At 39.4% G+C, this 24241-nt stretch overlaps 2 protein-coding genes and 1 long non-coding RNA gene across 8 annotated transcripts in view; 1 reads left to right on the top strand and 2 right to left on the bottom strand.

The window, feature by feature from the left end:
• marchf5 (membrane-associated ring finger (C3HC4) 5) overlaps nucleotides 1-22651 on the bottom strand; it is a 44158-nt gene extending 21507 nt beyond the window's left edge. For 2 of the 4 annotated variants that reach the window (XM_053621702.1, XM_053621703.1), the window contains exon 1: nucleotides 22251-22651. In XM_053621702.1, the coding sequence (XP_053477677.1) occupies nucleotides 22251-22294 (44 nt within the window). In that variant the 5' untranslated portion in view covers nucleotides 22295-22651. The remainder of the gene's footprint in view (nucleotides 1-22250) is intronic. The other 2 variants (XM_053621701.1, XM_053621704.1) reach the window with 2 other exon arrangements.
• Nucleotides 16552-20558, bottom strand: LOC128605875 (uncharacterized). 2 transcript variants are annotated; one of them, XR_008385614.1, is made up of 3 exons: nucleotides 20182-20558; nucleotides 18454-20086; nucleotides 16552-17670 (listed from the first exon to the last, which is right to left on the bottom strand). It is a non-coding gene; the product is annotated as an uncharacterized LOC128605875 (long non-coding RNA). The 2 variants fall into 2 exon arrangements; XR_008385613.1 differs by having other exon boundaries at nucleotides 18454-20558.
• cpeb3 (cytoplasmic polyadenylation element binding protein 3) overlaps nucleotides 20786-24241 on the top strand; it is a 59586-nt gene continuing 56130 nt past the window's right edge. Inside the window, exons 1-2 of one of the 2 annotated variants that reach the window (XM_053621697.1) lie at nucleotides 20786-20924; nucleotides 22591-22875. In XM_053621697.1, coding sequence (XP_053477672.1) covers nucleotides 22836-22875 — 40 coding nt within the window. In that variant the 5' untranslated portion in view covers nucleotides 20786-20924; nucleotides 22591-22835. Of the gene's footprint in view, nucleotides 20925-22590; nucleotides 22876-23465; nucleotides 23549-24241 lie in introns of those variants that run through there. The other variant, XM_053621699.1, reaches the window with a different exon arrangement.

Below are 24241 nucleotides of genomic sequence, written 5' to 3'. Positions count from 1 at the left end.
GTACAAAATCAGCAGGGGATCAAATACTTTTTCCCCTCACTGTATGTGATTTTATATATATATATATATATATATATATATATATATATATATATATATATATATATATATATATATATATACACACACACACATACATATACACACACACACACATAAATACATACTCATACACGCTTTTCATTTTAACTATAGAAGTGTCACTCTCAGGTCATTCCTCAGCGGGGAGTCTCCTTTCTCTCCGTGCTCTCCACCCACGCTGGGCTGAAGTTTCAACAGCCTGCTACAGGATGTTAGCGGAGAGTCGGACATGCCGCAGCCCAATCGCATACTACTCCATTTATAATTCAAAGCTCAGCCTTGCTATAAATAATTCAGTGCAAATCTCTGGTCCTTCGTCAGTATTGTCCGTCCCAGTGTGTGCTGCAGCAGGAGGACAGTCAATGCTCTCCATCTCACACGACCATTCTCTCAGGTGATTGTTTCCATCCAGTGCTTCTGAATTAAAAATGAACAGCAGAGCTGCTCAAATGACTTAGAAGAACAACCCTGAGTCTTATCTGACAAACTATTAACCTCTAGTACTGCTGGGGTTAAAGGCCATGAGATGACACCATGAGACCACATAACAGGAGTGTTGCCATCTGACTAGGACTCACTGAGCCATCATAAATACATTCTCCAGAACATTAGATCATTAAGAGAAGCCGTAAATGACACGCCTATGCTCTAAAGTTTCTCTCCAATGGGAAAATGGAGTCACCACTAAAGAAGCAAAAAATACCAGAGCTCATGTCACCTGTGATCTGTATGTAGTCACTTTTGCCAACCATTAACCACCAGGGTTAACGGCAGAAGATCCTTCCAGACAAACAGCTCTCCAAACCAACAAACAGAAACATATCAGTTAAAAGTGAACTTTTAACAGATACAGAGTGAGGAAGAAAGTAAAGGTTCTTGCTCCCCAAGCTTCTCTTACATTTGTTCCTGTAACTCTGCCTCCCTCATGACGGCCGCTGATAGAGAAGAGCACAAACGCAATCCAATCTGTGAGAAGCAAACCTCTGTCCGAGAACACACAGACGCAACATAATACAAACAACATACAGAGCAAAGACACTTATCTCAAAACTCTTTGAGGCAGGGGTTTTCAAGCTTTTTGGCCAGTGACCCCATTTTAATGGCTCAAAATTCTCTTGGGTTCCCGTTCCCATATTGCATTTCACACAATATTTTCATAAGTGTAAAGACGTTTTCACACCATGACTATCACGACAGCATGTTGGACACTGTGCCTCTGCAGTCTGGTGTAAAACAGGCTTAAGCGAAGCTCTAAATTGCATGAAGAGTAATGAAAGTTTAAATAACGATAAACTGATAGTTTTCACTTTTTTTTAAAAAATATTGCATAAATTAAGTTTACATGCATAGAACTACATTATGAGATGCAGAGCTGAAAATGTATGTTTTAGGATTCAGAACACATACTTCACCCCTTGCTAAAGAAAGTAAGGTCCAGACTGCCTCAAATCTGACCAACAGAAATCTTCCCTGGGTTATGCTTTGTCAGGAAAATGCCATTTTCTGTTCCTCTTCCTTTCCGGGATTTCCTTCGTTAAGGGGCCTTCAGTTCTGTGGGTTATCTCTATGGTTAGGTTCATGTTCAGAGAAAAAAAAAAAACTGACCAATGAAGAACATTCCAGTTTCTCGTGCTGAAAAGCTCCATGTTTGTGTTAAGCTGGCTTTACCCTACATGCTTTTTGACAGATAGTCAATACCACCAGGATTTAGCGATATAGTGATCGCAGAAATTAGCGCAAAATCAAGGAAACTCCACAATATTTGGAGGAGACTGCAATTTTTCATAAAGTACTGAAGATTTTCCGCAGATTTGGGACAAGACGCATATGACTTCATCACAACGCGCATTCAGCCAAAGCCCTCTTCGATTCACATGAGTCGAACGCGAGAACAGCTAAAAGGTCTCATTTACCATCAAACATCACTGAGAAAGGCTGCACAAAACAATTTCGTGCAATTGCAATTTTGCCAATTCAAGCAGATGTCTGCAAAAAAAAAAAAGCACAGAAAACTCTGCAAATTGAATCTAAATTCTGAAATTTGCATCTTTGGCCACAACAATCGAGAGAGAGAAAAAACAAACACCACTCTATGAAATCCTGTTTGGACTAAACAGTAAAATAACTCTTTGGTCGTGCGACATAATGCAACGTGCTCACAGGTGGATGACTAAGTACCACTCCAAGTCCTGGCAGTATCAGAACTTTGATTAAAAACGCAAGACTGCTGTTGCGATGCTTGTCTAAAAGCCAACAACAGGAGGACAACAAAAGATTATGTGAAACTCATGGGACAGCTACAACTATGATAGCGGTGATAATGGTGAAACGTAAACAAAACATGCCAACAGATTTCATTGGGATTATCTTGTACAGCGTGACAAGTAATAATTTTAAACGCCAGCTGTAATAGCACAGTCTAACGCAGACTTTAGATGGTGTTCTACATCACGCACATTTCACAATTCACCCACGCACACACACAGAGGCAATACTGTGTAGCTGGGAACATGTCACGAAGCCTGTGTTACGTCTTTCCTCAGGATAATGGATTTAGATAAAAAAAATCCAGACACAAAAACGAGACAGCTCCTTTAGCCCATTCCTCATCTTATTACACTTAAAGCCAGTGTCACTGTGCTAAAATCAGAAATTACAACTTTAATAACTGTGGGAACTTATTCATCTCTGTAGAATGTCAAACAGCAGGACAGATAAGTGGTCTGTCCTCCGCTTTCCACTCACTGCAAATTACAGCCTGAAAAGTATCATCTAAAGACCAGCTGAACAGCTAAAACTCTAACTTCTCATATCAATACGGGTCTGAAAGGTAAGCCTTTATCCGTTTCAACACAAGCCTCGAGTCAAGTCTTAGATCAGCAGCAAAGGTTAATGTCTCTCCCCCCTGTGGATCTGGGCCTGGGTTTACTACAGCAGATCAGCACACAGTGTTATACCCAAGAGCTGGATCTGTTACAACAGAAATACAATGGAAATGAAAAAGGGGAGGAAGCAGAAGAAAAAGTTAATGTTCTCATGTTCAAAGCAAGAAAGAAATCTTAAACACTGTATAACTTTAGAAAATGTTCAAGTTAATCAGATTTAGTAAAAAACATTGCATGACACATGCGCATGAATGGGGGAAAAAAAAAGAAAAATCATGTCTTGTACGTAGGTAAATCCATCTCAAATCACAAGATTTTTTTTTTAACTCAGGTTTGCTTCATACTTTCTGGAAACATGTCACTATTCCCACTAAATAGTGTGCAAAATTTCAGGCCAGTTTCTGCACTAGTTTTTGACACATATAGAGGCTTTAAAATGGAGTGTGGGCCTTATTTCCCTGTAACAACCGGTTCTACAGAAAAAGTTAAGTCATTACTTTTGTATATTACTTTAACAACATCAGCAAACAATAAATTTTTCTGAGATGAACTTCTGAGATGAAGATGAAATGAAGTCAATTTCCCTGGATGTACCTTTAACGAGAATCAGCTAGCCAGCGGGATAGTGAGTGAGACTTCTTCAGGAACTATTTCCATTCAGGGAGCAGAAATAAACAAATTATTGGCCATACTGTGTCTGAAATGTCAGCTACTCGATATTAATTTCTTGTTTATATAAAAGTGTTGTATAAACACAATATCGCACTTGCAATCGTGTGGTTATACTGAAACATGTCTAAATTCTAAAAGAGCAGGCTCCCAGTTGCCTAATTTCCACTTTGTAGCCTGCTGGAAACGCATACATGCTTTGGATCAACAGAAGAAAATCAGATCTTTAGATGTTCTAGTTCTTTTTTAGCAACTAGGTGTACGTCTGCATATTGCCCATGTATGACAAGGTCTACCATGAACAGAATAACACTTGAAAGAGCATATTTTATTTAGCAAATACAGACAACCTGAAGTTAGTACTTTGAACTAAACTATATTTATTAAGGGATCAAATATATTGTTTGAAAATCTGAAAGAGAATTCTGATCAAAATTGGAAATCACTTTCAGATACCTCCCAGTGATTGGTGTAAATCTGGCACCTGGTGCTAATTTCCTTAATCTGACAAACTCTGTTAGGACAGCTTTCCAATCTTTACTGACTTTGCAAGACAGCGAGCCACTCTAAGGTGACAAACCCTGCGACAGCAGGTTGTCCAGATGAAGGCCAAAGGGATGAACTTTTCAGCTATTGCAAGAGAAGCAGGTCATGATTTCTAGAATATTGCAGCTTTATAATGACACTAATTCATTCAAGTCCCCCAAAAAGGCTGGTCGTCCACGTAAGACAAATGCACGAGAGGTCAGTATAATGCGGAGACTCACAATGGGGAATAGGGTCAAACACTGCAGCTGGAATTGCTTGCCGGTTCTCACGCTGAACATGGTAAGGATCTGTCTCAGCATTCAGTGTCTCGGTGTTTAAGAGAATTCGGACTGAAAGCCCACTCTGCAGTGACAAGCCTCTCATCAGTAGAAAGTATCAAAAGGCTAGGGTAACCATAGCTGAGGAGCATGCTGTGTGGAGAGAGGAGAATTGGTGCAAAGTTCACTTTAGTGATGAGAGCAAGTTTAATTTATTTGGGTCCGATGGGAAACATTACGTTCGGCGTTAAACTGTGGAACGACTAAACCCAAAGTTTGTAAAGAAGTCAGTGAAAGGTGGAGGAGGAAGTGTCATGGTTGGGAGGATGTTTTCTGCAGCAGGAGTTGGGCCTCATACAGCTACATGGCAGGGTGAAGGTAAATTTGATCGGAACCTCCTTCGGCAACATGCGGTTCCTTTCCTGCGAGCATCTCCCAAGCAGCCTGCAATTTTCATGCAGGACAATAACCCCGTCACACTGCAACACCGGTAAAGCGGGTCCTTGAAGAGAAGAAGATTGAAAATTAAATGGCCAGCGCACAGTCCTGAATCTAAACACGATTGAAAATCTGTGTAAAATCCTTGGCGACAAAGTTATGGCTAAGAAACCCTCTACAGTTACAGAACTGTGGAAGAGAGTGGACCAAGAGTGGACCAAGTAGAGTGGACCAAGATCACACCGGAGCAGTGTGAGAAACCAGTGATGTCCTGCAGCCGCAGATGTGCTGAAGTCATTCAAAGCAAGGGCCTCTACACGTCCTACTAATGTTTGACAGCTTTAACCCTCAATTTTAGTTGTAATCTTCTTTCGAGCTACAAATGGTTACTGTTCTCTAATTTCGATCACCGTGTTTTCCACCAAAAGGTTTTTGTTGAAGTACCTTGGTTATTTTGTAAAACAGGCTAGTAGAACAGTAGTATACCCACAGCTAAAATTCCTTCAAATTTTGAGCAATGAAGATTAACAATATTTCAGAAAAAACTCGTGTTTATAAATTATTCTCCAATATTGATCACCACTGAGAGATCTGGTCATTCTCCCATTCTCCTCTCAACAACAATGTTTTTTCAGCCTGCAGACAGGACGTTTTTTTTTTTGCACCATTCTGTGTAAACTCTAGAGACTGCTGTATGTGAAATCCCAGGAGATTTTCAGAGAAGTGAGCAGTTTCTGAAATACTCAAACCAGCCCATCGGGCACCAACAGCCACACCATGATTAAAGTCAGAGATCACATTTCCCCCCATTCTGATGTTTGATGTGAACATTAACTGAAGCTCTTGACCTGTACCTGCATGATTTTGGGCATTGTGCTGCTGCCACATGATTGGCTGATTATATAACTGCATGATTAATCAGGTGTAAAGGTGTTCCTATTAAAGTGGACAGTGAGTGTGTATATGTAGTGTTTTATATTTGCTTAATTTACTTGTTTGATTTCCTCTTTGGTTCCATATTTTTTGATTTGTGAGAATAAATCTTATTTCGGAAATTATGAACCGACTGTTTTTTCTACATTGATCAGATAACTTCAACATGTAATCAAAAACTATGGCAGGACTTTCCCTGAGAACTGCGATGCTGAAAAAAGGCTTGGTGCTTCTGTCAAAGAACTCTTTTATAGTACTTAATCCACTTGATACCCGTTTTAACTTCATTTTTCAGAGGGCCTATTCAGGGTTTTCCCTCCACTGAGAATTCAGAAGTGACTGCCTCTCTCGAACTGTGCAGCAAGCAAGATTCCCGTAATGTTGGGCGATTTCCCTGTGTAAAGACACTTGATTCGACTCGGAGGGTAATTAGCAGGTTTAGTGAGTTCCTTTGCGGAAAAACACCAAACTGCATTGAACTCCGGTCCTTTATGAGCGGATTTGGTTACTCCTGGATGACCGCGACAAAACCTCAAGAGCTTCAGCTCTAAGCTACTTCAAGCACTTGAAAACTGAGTGCATTTATTACAGCACGTTATCATGTCAAAGCAAACCAGAGGAGTTCGTAAGCCATACTTTTTGTACCAAAGCATATGAAAACCATTTTAATAGGAGTTTCATAATTACATTTTTTTTTTTTATTTAAATTTAACGTGTAATTAGTCGTGTTTTCCCTTTGCCACCTTTAATATATTTTGAGCCAGGAAAACTGTGCCATTTATAAATACCCATTCTCGAGTCTCGGATCAGGTGGCAAGAACTGAGAACCACATCCTCTAAAATAAGCACCGTACCTTCTGTGTGTGTGTGTGTGTGTGTGTGTGTGTGTGTGTGTGTGTGTGTGTGTGTGTGGGCAGGTTCCCACTGGAGAACAATTCTACTTTCTATTGTGACACTAAACCTCATTACAATCAGCATTGTTACCGAGAAGAGCAATCTCACTCTGGCATTCAAAATTAAGGTCCCAGACCTCTAGATTACCATTAACATTTTAGTATGTGCAGGATATAACGCTAAGGGTCTATTAGATAGCATCTGCAGGCCAGAAAAATGATCCTGTTCAACTTTTTCTTTGTCCAACTTCAGCCAAGTTACACTACACAGACAGAGGAGCGACACCTGATGGGTCTCTGGAACAAATAACCCTAAGCCATAAGAGCTCATCTTTATATGCAATATGATGCTACCTCAAGAAATTTGGGAGCATAGTCTCAGCTTTCAACCATCTAATCATTTAAATCTGAGGATGTCCACAGAGCTGAGCAGTTGCACTTTAGGGACATTTCCCTAGAGCTCAACAGTGGCTCTTTGTCGGTCATGGGATTTGAACTCGCGACCGATAAATAAAACCGCGCTTCTTATTCTTACCCTGCATCGCTAAAGAACCTAATCAAAAGGGCTTCCTTAAATCTCTTGCTCTTTCGTGACATCCCTCTTGGGCAAACGCACAATCCACAAGCATTTATATCTGAAGTCTGCTCTGAACTTGACCTGGGCAACTATGCAGCTGGCTTTGTAAACTTAATGTGTTTTGCATATTTAAAGAACTTGCAAAAAAAAAAAAAAAAAAAAAGAATAAAATAAATCCACATGAAATTCTTAACACCCTTTCCTCACGCAAATAAACACCCTGCAAAAAACAAACAAATCACATACAGAAAGCATGCATCCAAGAAGCACCACTATGCCACTGATGCTTTGCTATTTTTTGCACAAGTCCATTTAGAAGTAGGTCTTAAAGAGCGATTGAAGTCACCTCAACAAAGGCCTCTCTCACACAGCCCAGTTCACACGCTGTGGGAACCAGGTGGATGCAAGATATAATAGTGCTTCATAAACCCAAGTGACATCACAGGAAACAAACATTTCCATTTCTAGTCACTCAATATTTACTCAATATAGCTGAAATCAGAATGGCTTCTATGGTCTTGTGCGCCACTGTACTGTCAAGCTACTTCCGTCTTTAAAGCGGGATCAAATTCTTGGTGGAAAACTAAACACAGCTGTTCTACAGTTCATCACTAGACAGCATTCCATTATTAACAATGAGAACCAATACTCCAACAAGTACTGTACCAGTATATATTCAACATCTGTTAACTATGACATTTATTATTAGGGATGCTACCGAAAAATTTCAGCCAAAATGGATCTTTGGGTTTTTGGGTCAAAAGACAAAAAGCGGAAAAATTTTGACCTAAAAAGATAATACGATAAAGTGTCAACTCGAACACTTTACAATAACGTTAATAGTGATGATCATTAGAAAGTGATTAAATATGCTTTATTTTGCTGCCCTCAGCACTAAGACGCCTGTCTTAGATCAACAGTGAAAACGTTGGCCGTGTGGATATTACTGCAGCGTCACCTAAAAATCGACCATCCAACTGAATTTCAAGCAGTTCCCGACCACATCGTGGGTTATTATGCATTTCTGTATTCTCCTTACACCTGAAATTGTGGATATGATCATTTTCCTGGCTTTTTTTAAGCCATCAGTTTTCAGTCAGTGTGATTTTTTAAACATGGAAAATCTAATATAGCCTATTTCAGGCTTGCTGCAATAGCCAGTGTTCCCTGTATTGGGGCCACACAACGATTACACCACTTGCCCACCTTGGCAACGTCCCCATTGTCATTTCGCCTTTTTATGGTAATAATCATTTCGTTCAGTTAGAAAACAGACGCTACAATTAAAAACCGAACGCGTCTGCTTAATGCAGCATGAGCAGAATGAGTCAGAGTCGCAGCACAGATCAGCAGGAGTCAGATTTCCTTTAGCGAGAGTGAAGCGAGCTGACTGACAAGACCATGGTGGAAGATTTGGTTTCAAAAGTCCTATGTTTAATATAAGTATGTTTGTCATTGTAGTGTTTTGTAGTTGTTGTGTTTTTCATTAAGAATAATAATGAACCCACCACTCAAGCAATCGCCACTAATTCGAAAGCGAAATGTGCGCGGCCGAACAGGCATTCACAAGCGAGTGGGAAAATCACCTCCTCTGGCCCCGCCCCCACAGTGATACTGGTATTACCGGTGTTGTCACATGTCAATTTCCTCGCAGTCACATCCCTAACCAATTTCCATCTAACCCATCACCCACACCCTTAAAACAAACAGAATCTCTTAACAGAGGGCCAACAAACGAATACAGACACTGCTCTCTTCATGGAATTGAATGGTATTTAGCCAATAGGCAAACTAGGTTTGGGACAACTGACAGTGTATGAATCAGAAATCAGATCCATCCTATTATCATAATGGATATCAAGCTGAACGATTGAAATGTCTATTGGAAAATATCAGGTCTGCAGCTTTAAAATCAGAATTTTTTTTATATAAGTTTTGTACTTCACAATGTGTTTCCTTTTGGCCTATTTTATATCTTATATGAACCTTAACCTGCTGTCTGACGCCAGAACTGGGCAACAAAACATCTTTCTCTGAAGCATCTTAGCATCCCTTGTCTGTACTGCCAAACAGATAAAGCCATGAATGTCTTCTCTTGCGAAACATGAACGGTGGTTAAATGAAGAAATCGTTATCAGGGCAACTTTGCTATACAAGAATTCAACAAGTATTCACCACAGACCACATGCACATATACTTTATATAATCTTAGTTACATTTTATAATGTGCGTAGTTAGCTAATAACTCCCTTTATTTATTTACACCCCGATCAGTTTTGAAAGCATTACTGAACATGTTAATGGTTAATTAGTTAGAAAACTGACTAGTAACTAGCAGCTAAAGCTGGCTTGTAACAAGCTTCCATTGTTTTCTGCTGTGATGATGTAACATGTACACAAAACGCGATATATACACGTCTGTCTACCTTCTTTCCCTCCCTTGGCAGCCTATACCAAAGCCAGAGGCACACTAGCCTAAAGCAAACCTGACTATACTGCACAAGCTAAACAGACATTCTTAAAAATAATGCACACAAATACATGATTTATTCTGCATTTTCACAATCCGTCAATAATGCTATTCTTCAGTATGCACAAACTGCCCTTGTATGTCTGCCTCCCTCACAAAACTGGTTCACCTTGTAGGATTGTCTCAGTTATTTTTTTGGGTTGTTTTTTTTTGGGGGGGGGGGGGGGGGTTTGTAGGGGGTTATGGGACTTTCATTTGCAGTCCCATAAGTAAATCTGAACTTGAGCATTGGCTACATTTGGCTTGGAAACACAGCTGTGTTCTCCTGAACAGCCCAACCCCCGAAACCCCGCACACATGACCCCATGGGAATGTCACAAGACCCACTGCATATCACGTTCCACCTGCACAGCCAAAAGGAACGTAAATTGGTCTGCTGTAAGAATTTGCACCACGCTGTGCTAAGGAGAAAAAGCTTCAATCACTGTCTAGCTAATCATTTCTTCTCCCTAAAAAGTGCAAAGTCTCTCTATAAATCCACAAACGTTTAATGAATAAGGTTAACTCACTGGCTTATGGTCTACAATTTTAGCCAAAATTCTAGCCAAAATAAATCCTAATATGTATGACCCTTACAATTTATCCATCCAATTTTATTCACTTTCAATCAGCGTGGCTGGATGCTAAATAAAATCATGGTTTGCTTAAAACAGCATACAGTGTTATGACTGTTCTGACAGCTCTAGCTCTTTCATCATCTTGTGTTTGTCTGGTTCTTATTTATAGAAGGATGAAACTGACTGGTTTCTCAGGGCTGTTCATGACACACCTGGACACGAATAACATCCTGTTCTTTTCTAATATCCTGTATGCTTTTCAGAGGCTGAACTCAGTGTCTAAGAGTGGACGAATGTGCACTTTTTAGTAATATAGAGTAATATTTGTAGTGATTAGTCTTCCTTAATAAAAAAACATCATAAGTATGTTAATATATATTATATATATAAAAATCTCTTAGCATGATATAGCATAGAACAAATGCATGCTTCTTGTTCCAGGTTAGGTCTCCTAAACGATTACTGAGAAATCCCTGAAGAAAAACCTCACAATGACTTTAATAATTAGTTTCCCTTATCTAATTCTTTTTTTTTTTTAAAAAACCAAAACATTTCCACAGTTTATTTTCTAGATTGCAACCAAGCTGCTTAAAGACGGTCTCTTTTCCTGTATCTGCAAACAAAATGCAATTTTAGTGTGATAAAGACACTGCGTGCACAGAAAGCGAAACTACAATAAACGGCCAACGGCTTTCTAAATAAAAGAAAATGAAAGACGGTACGTGAGGAGTGCAGCTATGAAAGGTCAGAGAGGATTCAAGCGTGGCTCTCGCTTTTCTGAATGTGAAAGACTGCATTGCGGAGGAAAGCAGTTGGGGGTGGCAGGCCTTGATAAAAGCTCTTCTCAGCCTTCTGTCCTAAGCTGATAGAGTCCATCTCACATTAACTGCTCACTCACTGCCTATGACATACAGCACCACGCTGTTATCTGTTGCTACACGTGGCAGGGGTTAGCAACGAGGCAGTACAGCTAGAACTGCACTGGAGATGGGCAGAGGACTAGCTGACGTTAGTTCATACAGAAAAATCTATAATCAATACAGTGAAGCTTCATATTAGGAGATGTTTACTGTAAACAGTTTGAAAACTTCAGTAAATTTTCAGACACAGGACTGCCTTCAGGACAGAGGACAATGTTTTCTCAGTAACATGACAAGCTGGATTTTGTTTGTTAACATCAAAAGAGAAAAAATAAAGAGTATAAAGTGGTATGGGAATGACTTTCATGAGTATGTGTACATGCCTTATTCTGATGTGACTGACTTCGACCCACTTTCACCTGAGTTTTAAATGCATTAAGCACAGAAACACACACTGAAGTCACTGGCCGACCTGTTAGTGTGCTGGCTAACACACATCCAAGGATAAATTTACACGGATCTGATCAAAGTTGAAAGCCGCAAGAGTGGCAGAAATCTTGGTGAACTTGCCTATAAATTATGAAAAGCAAAACTACACAAATAAATAAAACAAATCAATTAGCCAATAGCTGGCAATCATGTGTTTTCTAGCTAAAATAGCCTTACAACTGGCTAATGATTCAAATTCCAAAACAAGATGAAATAAGGATTCACTAGCACAAAAACAGATCAAACAAATGCCTTAGCTGTTAAACAAGAAATAAGCTAAAACTATATCTGTCCTTAGTTGTCTCTCATGCATCACTCATCCCCTCTTTACACTTACAGCATTTGGCAGATTTATCAATACCTCTGGGATTTGCGATCGCAGAAATTAACGCAAAAAAATCAAGGAAACGCCACAATATTCTGAGGAGATTGCAATTCAGCCGGAGCCCTCTTCAATTCTCGTGTGTCGAACATGAGTACGGCTAAAAGGTCTCATTTACCAACAGACATTACTGCCTACGTTTACATGGACAGCAGTAATCTAATTATTGACCTTATTCTGAATAAGACAATACTGTGATTAAGGTGTTTACATGAGATGCTTTTTGGATTTTTTTGTTTTGTTTTACATATTATAGAACAGAGATCGATTAACATGTCATTACGTCCCCACGTCGTCTGACGTTCCCTCCAGAATGTCACGTATCAACATACATAACATACGTTTTTCATTAATTTTACGAAAGCTTCAAGTGCGGTTAATTATTTGTCATGCTGTACGTGCAAACAGACGACTGCTTGAAGCCGTGGGCTGCATCCGAAACCAAATACTTACCTACTATATAGTAGCTGAAATACATGAATTTCGCCTAATATATAGTAGGTAAGTACGCGGTTTCGGAAGCAGTCGTGCTCTCTTGTTTGCCGTCAAATGGTTGAGCACTGCCTTTGAGTGTATGTGTCCTGTTGAAAAATGTGGTGAAAACTCCCACACGATGTTAATAGCGTGATTAAGGTGTGTACATGTCAATAATGCGACTAAAATAGGAGTACTCCACGTCTTAATTTGATTTGAGTATGACTTTAGCCAGATTAAGGTAACCAATAATCGCTGTTTGCATGGTAGTTTCTTAATCAGGGTATTGTCTTAATATCGGATTATTGTTGTTTATGTAAACGTGAAAGACAGTGCAAAACAATTTTCTGCAATTGCACCAATTCAAGTACTTTTCCGCAAAAAAGCTCGAAAAAACACCGCAAACCGCCTCAGAAATTTTGAAAGAAGCCGCAGCAAAATCGAGCATTTTTGGCTGCAGCAATCCCACAAAAAAAATATTTAAAAAAAAAAAATGCGAAATCCTGTATGGACCGTTTTACTGAAGTACTTTGTGGTCTGTGTTAGTTTAATTATAGTATTATACTAGAGACTCTCCCTGTCCTCGATTGGCTGCCGGCTCTTATATGCACCTTAGTAGCTGGACCTCTTTCGTGCCTAGAGATGCATCTGATCTGGGATATGAAGTATGTGCAAGAAAATTCTCCCCAGAGAATGTAAATTACTGTGAAGACCATTACAAGATTTCCAGGGTGACTCTCAGCAGCTCATGAACACTATTTTTTTTTTTACATTGTCAAAAAAAAAAAATCCTGTGCATGAGAGCTTTAAGGCAAGGTCAGAAGCAGGAGCTGGCCATTCATCTGACACAAATGATTACCCAAAGTATACCATGCCAGTAAAATAAAACTGAGGACAGAAGAAAAAGTCTGCTTATCTCTCAATCACGACTAAACTAAATATCATGAATTTGTTTTTTTTTCCACATGTAGATGCGAGGCAGCAAAAATCTGAATTGATTTAAAAAAAAAATTAAAAAAAAAAAGGAGACAGACAGAGAGAGAGAGAGAGAGAGAGAGAGAGAGAGAGAGAGAGAGAGAGTGAGTGAGCCATGTGTTATGAACAAATTAAACACTGCAGCAGCACAATCTTAGCTTTCCAAGTGGAACAGTAAACCTGCTTGTGTGTTCTGTCCAGTTCCCAGTTCAGCTATTTGCTTTGTTTTACTGAGCATGGATGTGAGCATGGAGCATGTGGCAAATGGGACTGAGTGGAAAAGAAAATACAGACAAGGTCAGGACGCAGAAGAGCCTTGCAGCACAACGGTCTGAGAAGACGCGCAGCAAAATCGATAACTCGTTGCTGCAACATGACCGGAGTCACAGCCGCTGCCAAAAGCCTGCTATATTTAAACAACCCAAGATGACAAGCAAGAAGGTAGAGCGCTGGATAATGATGCAGCTGTAGGGTGGCTAAGGTGGTGCTGCATTTTAACCTGTCCACATACAACGAGATATTTATCACCACTCACGCCTTTGCTAACAGGGTTTGTGCCAGACCTTCATTCTCAAATCGAAAATGTTTAAAACGCTCGTGCCCTACAACACTGGAGCATGGCATACTGTGTAAACACAGACACGCTTCCGCCTCTAGCTCAAGTTTAGACATGGAAACTAATCTGCAACATATAAGAGGTCTGTTTTATTTGAATATGTTGTACCTTAATGGCACCGATTATGAGGCAGGTTTGTCTGGTCTAAGGAAGCACCACTGCTAGTGTTCTAGCTTATGTACTTAATAGGTCTAGATTTAAACAGGCTTGACCTAATAAATAATGCGAAAAATGGACAACCCTCTCACTTTTGCAGCAATAGCATAGTTTTAGTGTTGCTAACTTTCTGTGAGAGAAATTTATCAACTTGCTTTGTTGCTGGCCTTACTTCAGAAGGAGTATGAGTCACAAACCTATGGGGCTATAGTGTATGTCAAGCAGACACCATTATTTATCTCCCAGGGCTTTAAACGCCGCAGGGACATGGTGTGTCTCGTCCTGTGTTCAATTTACCTCAGAAGTGGGAAGTTGTCATTCTCGACCTGCGTGTGTTCAAGCTACAACATAGGAAAAACCCTAGATGCCTGTGTTCTTCTTTTATAGGCTAACTGTAATGAGTGATGTACACTACTACACACAAACGTATGTAGACACCTGACCATCACACCCAAATATGTGCCATTTGAACATCCCATTCCAGATTTCGTCCTCCCTTTGCTGTGAAGGCTTTCCACTAGGTTTTGGAGCATGGTGGTGGGGATTTGCTCATTCAGCCACTAGAACATTAGTGAGGTCAGGCACTGATGTTGGGGTGAAGGCCTGGGGGTGCAGTCAGTGTGCTAGTTCATCAGAGAGTGAGGCTGATGTCAGGGCATTCTGCAGGGCACTTGAGTTCATCCACTCCAACCTTATCTTCATGGACCTCAGGTTAATCACAGTGACATGGTCATGCTGCAACATGTTCAGGATCCTTAGTTGCAGAGAAGGGAAATTGTAATTAACCTTCTGTTATTTCTTGCCAACTTTGTGGCAATCGTTTGAGGAAGGCCCACATGTGGTTTTCATGGTCAGGGGGTCCGTATACTTTTGGCCATAATGTGTATTTACCTCCTGAAAAGAGAGAACTGTATAGTCAGTGCTATAGACTTAACGAGCGAACATATATGTGTATGTTGATTGATCTAAAGGAAATACTTGCATATACACAGCATAACTTATTTAAAAGTAAGCGGTCCTACTTTGTTTACCGTTTATGCTGTAAGCAGGCATGCAGATTTTATGTTACTGGCTGAACTGGCCGAGCTGAGGAAACAATCTTGAGTTTCCAAGTAGGAATTCCAAGTCGAGGGGGCGTTTTCTTTGGGGGGTTTGTCCCTAGTCGGTGGTTGGAAAGCATGTGTTACGACATTTAGTTGAAAGTAGCATGATTTTACATTAAGTGGTCAACCAATCAGGGCAGTGGTAAAGGCACTGGGCTACTGATCAGAAGGAATAAATAAAACATAAGTGGTAACAGGAACTTAATTGTTTCATGGATTTTCCACAACATTAAATGCAAGTATAAATGGTTCATAATGAGTCATTCATTAATTGATAAACTTGCTATGACACAAATTGCTGTGTTATAAGAGGAATAAAACACTTCCTACAGCACATCCAAGTGTTTTATTCCTTACTTAAAAGTATGGTGCCTGAAATTGCCCCATAGCCTACATCAAACACAGGAAGGAGTGTTTAGTTGCCTTGTTTGTTTGACTGAGGCACAGTAGGTGCCAGTAAAAGTGACCACAAGCTTCTTTGCCGTTAACATTAAGCTATATCTGAATTCAGTAGGCCGGGTCTACGCCGTACAAGCTTGACAAACAGTAAAAACGTAATAAATATTTGTCTGCTCCATATACAGCACATTTTTACCTCCTGTTGTGTGACAAACACATTTTCACAGCCCAAAGACTGCAGGAAGAAGAAATCTGTCCCTGAAGACTACAAACAGACTGGCCTAGTCCATAAAACAGCCATTTAAAAATAGTGAAACAGGTGTACTTTAAGGTAAAATAGGGACAGAAGTTTTCTAGAAGAGCAGTTATATAAGCAGCAGAGTGCCCTGGAGGAGAGCTGGAAGTGAGTGGAAGGAAAAGCACAAGAACCTAGATTTTTTTTTCTAGATACTTTCAAGATCTTATTGGTGTTGTTAAATACCCTTATCTGTCTAATCTCATGTGTTGTATCATCTTGTACAAAACAACACAGAAACTCTTAATAGTATGGATCTCAATATATATTCATGTTGCTTCATATGTAATTCATAAAACTAATATACCTCATGCCAAAAATGGAAATTGCTTGGCCAAATATGTCAAAAAAGCCAAAAAACATTTGATCATCTTTGAAACAGTGCCTATTAATGAAGTTAATACACTTGAAAAAAAAAAAGCCACAAGGAAAATGAGCCTTTTCAATCATTTATTCAACAGAAATATCAATAGACAATATGATAACATTCTTTTGTGGAAAAAGTAAGTACACCCATGGCCTCAGAAGCTAGTATTGCCCCCTTTAGCAGAAATAACTTCTTGTAGGCGTTTTGCATAATTGTCCACTAGGTTTGCTTGAATTTTTGACCACTCTTCCATGCAATATTCTTTCAGTTGCAAAATGTTTAAAGGTTTTCTGGCATGTATTGCACATCTGAAATCATCCCCAGAACATTTCAATGAGATTCAAATCTGGGCTTTGACTAGGTCATTCCATAACCCTCCATTTCTTCTTTATGCACCATTCCTTGGTGGATTTGCTAGTGTGATTAGGATCATTTTCCTGGTGAAAGGCCCACTTTCAGTTCAACTTCAACTTTTGGACAGATGGCCTCACATTATCTTCAAGTACTCTTTGATATGATGCAGAATTCATAGTTGAATCAATAAATGCAAGCTGTCCATTCCCAGAGGTAGCGAAGCAACCCCAAACCACAACATTTCCACCACCGTGCTTAACAGTTGGTATAAGGTGCTTCTTCTGAAAAGCTGTCTTTGGTCATCACCAAACACGTCTACTGTTATTGTGGCCAATCAACTCTATCTTTGATTCGTCTGTCCAGAGTGCTTTATTCCAAAAGGCCTGGTCTTTGCCTATATGCTCCTTGGCAAACTGTAGTCTTGCTCTTCTTTTTAGACAGCAAAAGCTTTTTCCTGGCACATCTCCCATGCAGGTCAAATTTGTGCAATCTCTTTCTGATTGTAGAAGCATGCACTTTGACACCAACAGTTGCAAGACTTACTAGCAGATCCTGTGATGAAATTTTTGGGGTTTTTGGAGAGTTCTTTTTGCATCAGACGGACTGCTCTGATGCAAGACCGTCTGATTTTGCTGGGATGGCCAATCCTGGAGAAACTGGCAGTCGTCTGAAATTGGCGCCATTTGTAGATGATTTCCCTTACAGTGGAATGTTGTATTTCAAATAATCTTGAGATCTTTTTAAATCCCTTGCCAGACTCGCAGGCATCCACAACCTTTTTCTGAAGGCCTTACAGAACTCTTTAGATCTTGGCATGATAACACCACACACCTGAATAACAAAGGGAACACCAGACACTAGAAATGAGAGGGGTATAAATAAGACAGGTTCCACCTGCACTCCGTAAGTAGGTTCTAATCACTGGCACCCAATCTTGAACACCTGATTCTAATTTTTGGGATTTGAAGGTGGGGAAAATGGAGGGGTATATTTACATTTTCCATGTGACTAATCTGTTTTTTTGTACATTTAAATTGTGAAAATGTCAATTTTATGTAATTTGACAGAGTATCAACTTTATTAAAAGACACTGTTTCAAATATGCTCAAATGTTTGCTTGTCCAAATAAGCCAAAAATTTCCATGGGGTGTACTTACTTTTTTTAACATGACTGTATATATATTTTATATCTTTTTTTTCTTACAGATAGCCTTTAAGAATGAACGTATTAAAATCATTCTCATGGCTGGATCGAGAAACTATGGCAAGGATGCAATGGACAATTATATAACACCAGATGTGTTAACACGAATCCATCATGAGTGGGAAAGATGACTCTGTGTGCACCTTTACAAAAAAAGGCAGTAATGTAGTGATGTCATGAAAGCCCTAGGTGGCTTGTTTTCCCGTGATCACGACTAGGGATGTGCAAGACTAGTCGACCAAAAGCTACAGCTGCTACTAGTCGACATTGACAACAATAGTCGATTACATGAAAAAAATATTTTTATCATTCAAATTACTGTTATTTTAATATTACACTTAAAAACTGTTTTAAATAACAAAATAAACCATTTGAAAAAATACATTATATAAACAAACTCCATATTTTACCTCAGATCTCGCATTTTCTCCGGGTCAGTCACGACGGCTCAGAAATGACCACTGGAAAGACGAGCAAGGTGTGGGAGTATTTTGACTTACAAGAAAACTGAAGTTTATGCATGCTAGGTCATGTCAAACTGGCATATAATAATTCCAACGGAGCCGTGCGTAACCGTATACAGCACAGGCATGTAGGTGTTAGCATAGGAGAAACTAGCCGAAGCAAGCGAATGCCCATCGAGTACATCACTTCAACTCGCCGTCATCCTATCTGCTCTGAAAAAATAACCAAGCTTATCTCAGAGATGACTGCAAGAGACATGCTACCACTCAGTTTTGTTGAGGGAGAAGGCCTCTGAAAATTGATGGACATCGTCAAGACTGAATACACAACACCAGGGCGGAAAAAGATCACGTCAAGGTTAGAGCTGGTGCATCAGAATGTGCTCGCGAATATGAAAGAGACCATGGAGAACACAGTATGTAGCAATAACAACGAACTGTTCTACAGTAATTACGGGATTTGACTGTTTGATTCATAGATTAAGTATTTAAAATGGATCTATACATATATACACACAAAGTTTGTGAGTGACTTCTGGGGGTTTCTTACTTTTAGACTAGACGGTTACAAAACTTCTGTTTAAACGTCAGTCAAATTAGTTGTAGCGCACATCCCTAATCTCGACATAAAGGTTGTTTACTGGTGATCAGAGCTCCTTTTTTCAGTGTACTCGTTATAACGTTTTGATTGCTCTGAAGGCAGCAAATGCTTAGCGCGATCCCGCAGCATCATGGATGAACAAATTCGTTTTTACTTTGATCAAGGACTCACTCAAGCTGAAATAGCTCTACGTCCGTCAGTGGTTGATCGCTTCTTTACTAGTGTCGAACAACTGAAGTGGACACCCATCTATCTTAATGCGGAGATAAAGTCTCTCTCTACAGTGGGCAATTATTACATTCGTGATGGTGAAGATGCCACTGTGCAAGCAACACCAGTCCCATTCACAACGCATGACATTTTCTTATGATAAAATGATCTCGGGAGAAAACAGCTTTAGGTTATTTTGAGATCATGATTGCCTCTTGGGGCTAAGGTAGAACATCTTGTAAATAAAGTTACATTTAGCTAAAGTATTCATTTCCCCTACGTATGGAGACTTGTGGCACACCCTGTATTTCTGAAGATTAAGTAAGGGATCATCCATGGCTAGGGGTGCGTTACATGATTTTAAAATGGTGTATTAAAGTGTATTAATAGTGACCGGAGTGTATTAAAATGGTGTAACGTACACCTAGCCGTGGATTATCCCGCTTATACCATGGTCATTTGCCAGCATTGACTAGCTAAAGCTGTCTTTGGTGTTTGAAGCGCAAAATTTGACTGAAAAGATAAAATTAATTTTTGTTAATTATTTTATATAAATAGTTTGCACTTACATAGCACATTTTAACCCTAGCAGTTCTACAAAATGCTTTACACTGTTTCTCACACACACACACACACGTCCAACGACACTTCGGCATGTGAAGTCATGTGGGCTGGGGATCAAAGCGCCAACCCTGTGATTAGTGGACAACCCGCTCTACCACCTGAGCCACAGCCACAGGTCTAGAATTCTGCAGACTCTAAATCATACTAAGAGATAAAGTAGGGCGATAAGATTACATTTATATGAATGAATTATAATAAAGAGTTTTTAGAGAGAGAGAGATTGTGCGCGTGTGAATTACCTGCTTCTGTGCCGTGTCTCTACTAATAACGAAGCTATGAGTTTAACTACTGTATGCAACTATAACCGCATGTTACGATGGTTACAGTTTTTAGGCAGCACATTAATTTAGAACTGCGATTAAACTGACAGGAACTACCTGTACATTACACGGTTTGAACGTACACCTTCCAGCCAATCAGAATCGAGTATTCGGACAGACCATTGTATATAAAACAATCGTATATAAAGATTCCAGATTAGGTAAATACGTTTGAAAGCTTTGTGTAGGAAGGAAGACCATCACAATGCAGATCGTGTCTCCTAACAGTATAATAACATTTTAAACCACGTGTTCTGTTTACGACTTAGGCTAAGTTCATACGTTCTAAGTTCTAAATTCTAAATTCTTTCAGTGTGGGCAGATCGCCCCGCTGTTCACACGAAATGACTTGCTGTCTTGTAATCGGGAGTCGTGAAGTCATTGTGGTGTTCACACTACGTGATTGCTCGGCGACAGGGGGTCACACACACACTACACGATCTGACAACTACTGTCACCCGACGCCTCCATCTAAGCAAATCGGGTTTAAAATAGTGTATTGTGAACTAGGCTTTAGCAACATATACTGTAGTCCAGGCTGTGTGTTTGCTTATGGAAGAACATCTGCAATGTTCATTATAAAATCCCCAGTCTGTGTATTTTCCCTCCTCTCTGTTATGCAGTAAACAAATCCCACTGATGGAAACCTTCCTATCATCATGGTAGGTGCGAGTGTGTGCACAGGTCAGACATAACATGAAGAGAATAGGACATGTACAGCATTATGTCATTCATCCTATTGGTCTAGGTTTAGTAAACATCTGCTTTTGTTTGTTTGTTTACACTTTTACGTTACCTGGTTACACACAGTTCTAAATGACCTTGACATTATGTCTAAACTAAACATCTTGTGGTTTCCTCAAAATAAGTAATTTTTTTTTTTTAAAGTGAGTGTTCACTCATAAGATAAACTAAGTGGAGCATTCCAGTATTATAAACTCATTTTAGTATAGTTTTACTTTTTTAGGCAAAAAAAACACAATGTGTTAAATAAGGCTCTAGTTGAACAGCAACAGTTTTAAAATGTGGAACTTATAAAACAATAGGTCAATGTTCTTCCATAGCCGCGATTTAAAAATGACCCGAAGTTATAACAAATCTGTCAAGGAAAATCGGAGGCTAAAATATCAAATATTACTCTTTATTATTACTCGAACATTGAGGAAGTTCCACAGGATCCAAACTTGCTCACAACATCCAGAACATTTGGACACAACCTTTTGAACCGCCATCGCTTATAATAATAATATCCACTATTACCATCTTTAACGTGCACTCTTCACCAATTTTTATTACTTATTCCGCAAAACGCTGTACGCAGTCACTACATACAGCCGAGTGCAAAACTTTGCACACCCTTTCCATAAAATAAAATAATATTTATTGTAACCAAGCAGTTTAGCACTCATTTTTAAAATGTTCTTTCTCACAAAGCACTGTTTTGCAATTTATATGACTTTATATAATACACACACACACACACATATATATATATATATATATATATATATATACATACATACATACACACACGAATAAATAAATAATGAACATCTGTAAAATCTTACACACTAAAAAGTTACTGGTTAAATGAAACCCGCCCCCCATTTGGTCTGAAGTATGTGCAAACTTTTGCACTGATTTTTTTTTGGCATCTAGTCCAGTCATTAACAAAATTCCATTAATTAGATGGAAAATTTATAGTAAAATAATGGTCATGTACAAGACCTTTCCCCTATAATGCCCTTAATGAAACTAATGGAAACAGATGAATTGATCATTAATCTTATAAATAATCTGTGTGAAGGTGCTTAACTTAGATGCGTCTTTAAAAAATAAAATAAACATTAACACTGCTTTCGTTAACTCTGATGTTGCCGGAAACATGCCAAATTAGCTAACCAAATAGATGACGTTAACTAACAGTTTTCCTTTTCTATTTATTTTAATTAATTGCCTTTTTTAATTGACACGGTTAATTCACATACCTGTCCAACATCTGCTGCACTGCAACGGCGTTCTCGTCTGCCATGCCTTGTCCTCTGTGGCCTTCAAAATCACACACTATACACAAATTGTTTGCTAATTAGCGGAAGCTAAGCTAAGCTAAGCTAAGCTAAGCTTAAGCCAGGCCTTCACGAGAACACCAAGCCCGAGCCCACTCGCTGCGCTGTAGCAGTTATGCTAGCTAACTAGCTGCGATAGAACCCACAATACGAAATTAAGCTATTACATAACAACCTAATAACTCACACTAGTACTACTCTTACGCTCCTTAGCGTCCTCACACCACTAATACTTCATATCTTCTCGGCGTTATCGCCTCAGTATGACCGCCGAACTCGATTTACAGCTCCTGACTGGCGCTAAGAAGGAGACGCACTGCGCATGCGCCAACAAATCATAACACTGGCGTGTGGAGAAACACTGAGCACTAGGTGTTATGGGATATGTAGTGTCAAAATTCATACTCGTCTCCTATACGTGTAGCTTTAAAAATCGCGTTTGAGTTATCTTTTAACACAGTGAAAGCAGGCGGGCCCGAACTGGAGGCTACTTGGGAAAGAGGAAACATGAAGATACACATATGGCTACAAAACACTTCGTATTGCGGTAAGAAACTCGCCGTTTTTTGGTGGCATAATTGGAGTCACAATTTAAGTTATCTATAGATTCACATATGCACATTCAACATTTATGTGTTCAATTTTACAAGAGCGAAATGAGAATTCAAAACAATATAATAATAATGTTTTATTATGCGTGTAATAGGTTATTGGGTGGTTTAATATCCGTATAATGTGTTGCCAGTGAGTCATAATTTTTTATATCATTTCCATTTCATGGGTTTTTTTTCTTCCCAGAACTGTGCTAAGTTTAGGTCAATGCTGACTAAATATTTGCTCCATTAGTAAACTAAACAGGGTACTGTCTAGGTTTAAATGGTTACACTTCATTATATGTCATCATTTATTTGCGAAAAATGCTAAAGCGTTGTGCATTCTGGCAATAATTCAGAGAGTGGCTATTAAGAGTCGTTGTTTAATCCTCAAAACTATTTTAAAATTCTATATCGTTGTGTTTACTCTTCTGGTTGTTACGGGGGGGGGACTACATTTCCCATAAGCCTCCTGTGCGCCGTCCATGCGCCGCAGTCAATCAGCTGTTGAGGCAACTGCTGACTCGACCTCGCAGTAGAAAGGTAGCTGGTTTATCATTATCCAAAGCCAGACGTGGCAAACAGAAATAGCCTTATTTACAGAATCCAAAAAAGGTGAACGACAAGGTAAAGTCTGCTTCATGTAGTTTACAAGCGCAGTAAAAAAAAAAAAAAAAAAAAAAAAAACAGCATGCATGTATTTGTAGCATATGTTGTGTGGCTCGCTGTCGGTGCAGGGGAGGATTAGTGCAGCAGGATGCATGACTCTTTCCCCTTCCGATTGCCTCCACAGTATATGCGTGTCTCATGAAACATATAGAGATGTAAAAGCTTTGACGCATAGGCCATGCACTTGTGGTAGCTCAGAAAGAGTGTGTGCACGCGCGTGCGCGCCTGTCAGTGTGTACTGTAGCCTATACTTTGCCCAAGTGCCAGTTGTATTGATCACTCTGTTGACCTTGAATGGGCGGTTCTTATGCAGCAACGTGAATACCGAGGATTAACTGCGGATGCCTCATAGATACTTCTATATTGCATGGAAAGAGATCATTTCTTGGAGTTAAAAAGCAACCTTTGCTTTTTTTTAAATATTTAAAGTCCAACCTGCTCTGAGAGGTGCTCTACGTCTCCTGGGTTAAGATCTATAATTGTCGCATAGCGCACTTGGCCTACTTGAAGATCTTTTTACAGTCGTATTTTAATCTACACATTAATATCACATAATAATCAATAGGACACTTTCTATTTTAGCTTAGCCTGGTGCTTCAGGTTATTTTGGTCAGCCAGCTGCTGCAGGAGTATCATATGAGACAAATTTAA

The sequence above is a fragment of the Ictalurus furcatus genome, chromosome 3, assembly GCF_023375685.1.
Source record: "Ictalurus furcatus strain D&B chromosome 3, Billie_1.0, whole genome shotgun sequence".
NCBI lineage: Eukaryota > Metazoa > Chordata > Actinopteri > Siluriformes > Ictaluridae > Ictalurus > Ictalurus furcatus.
This window is presented reverse-complemented; position numbering and strand designations above follow the sequence as displayed.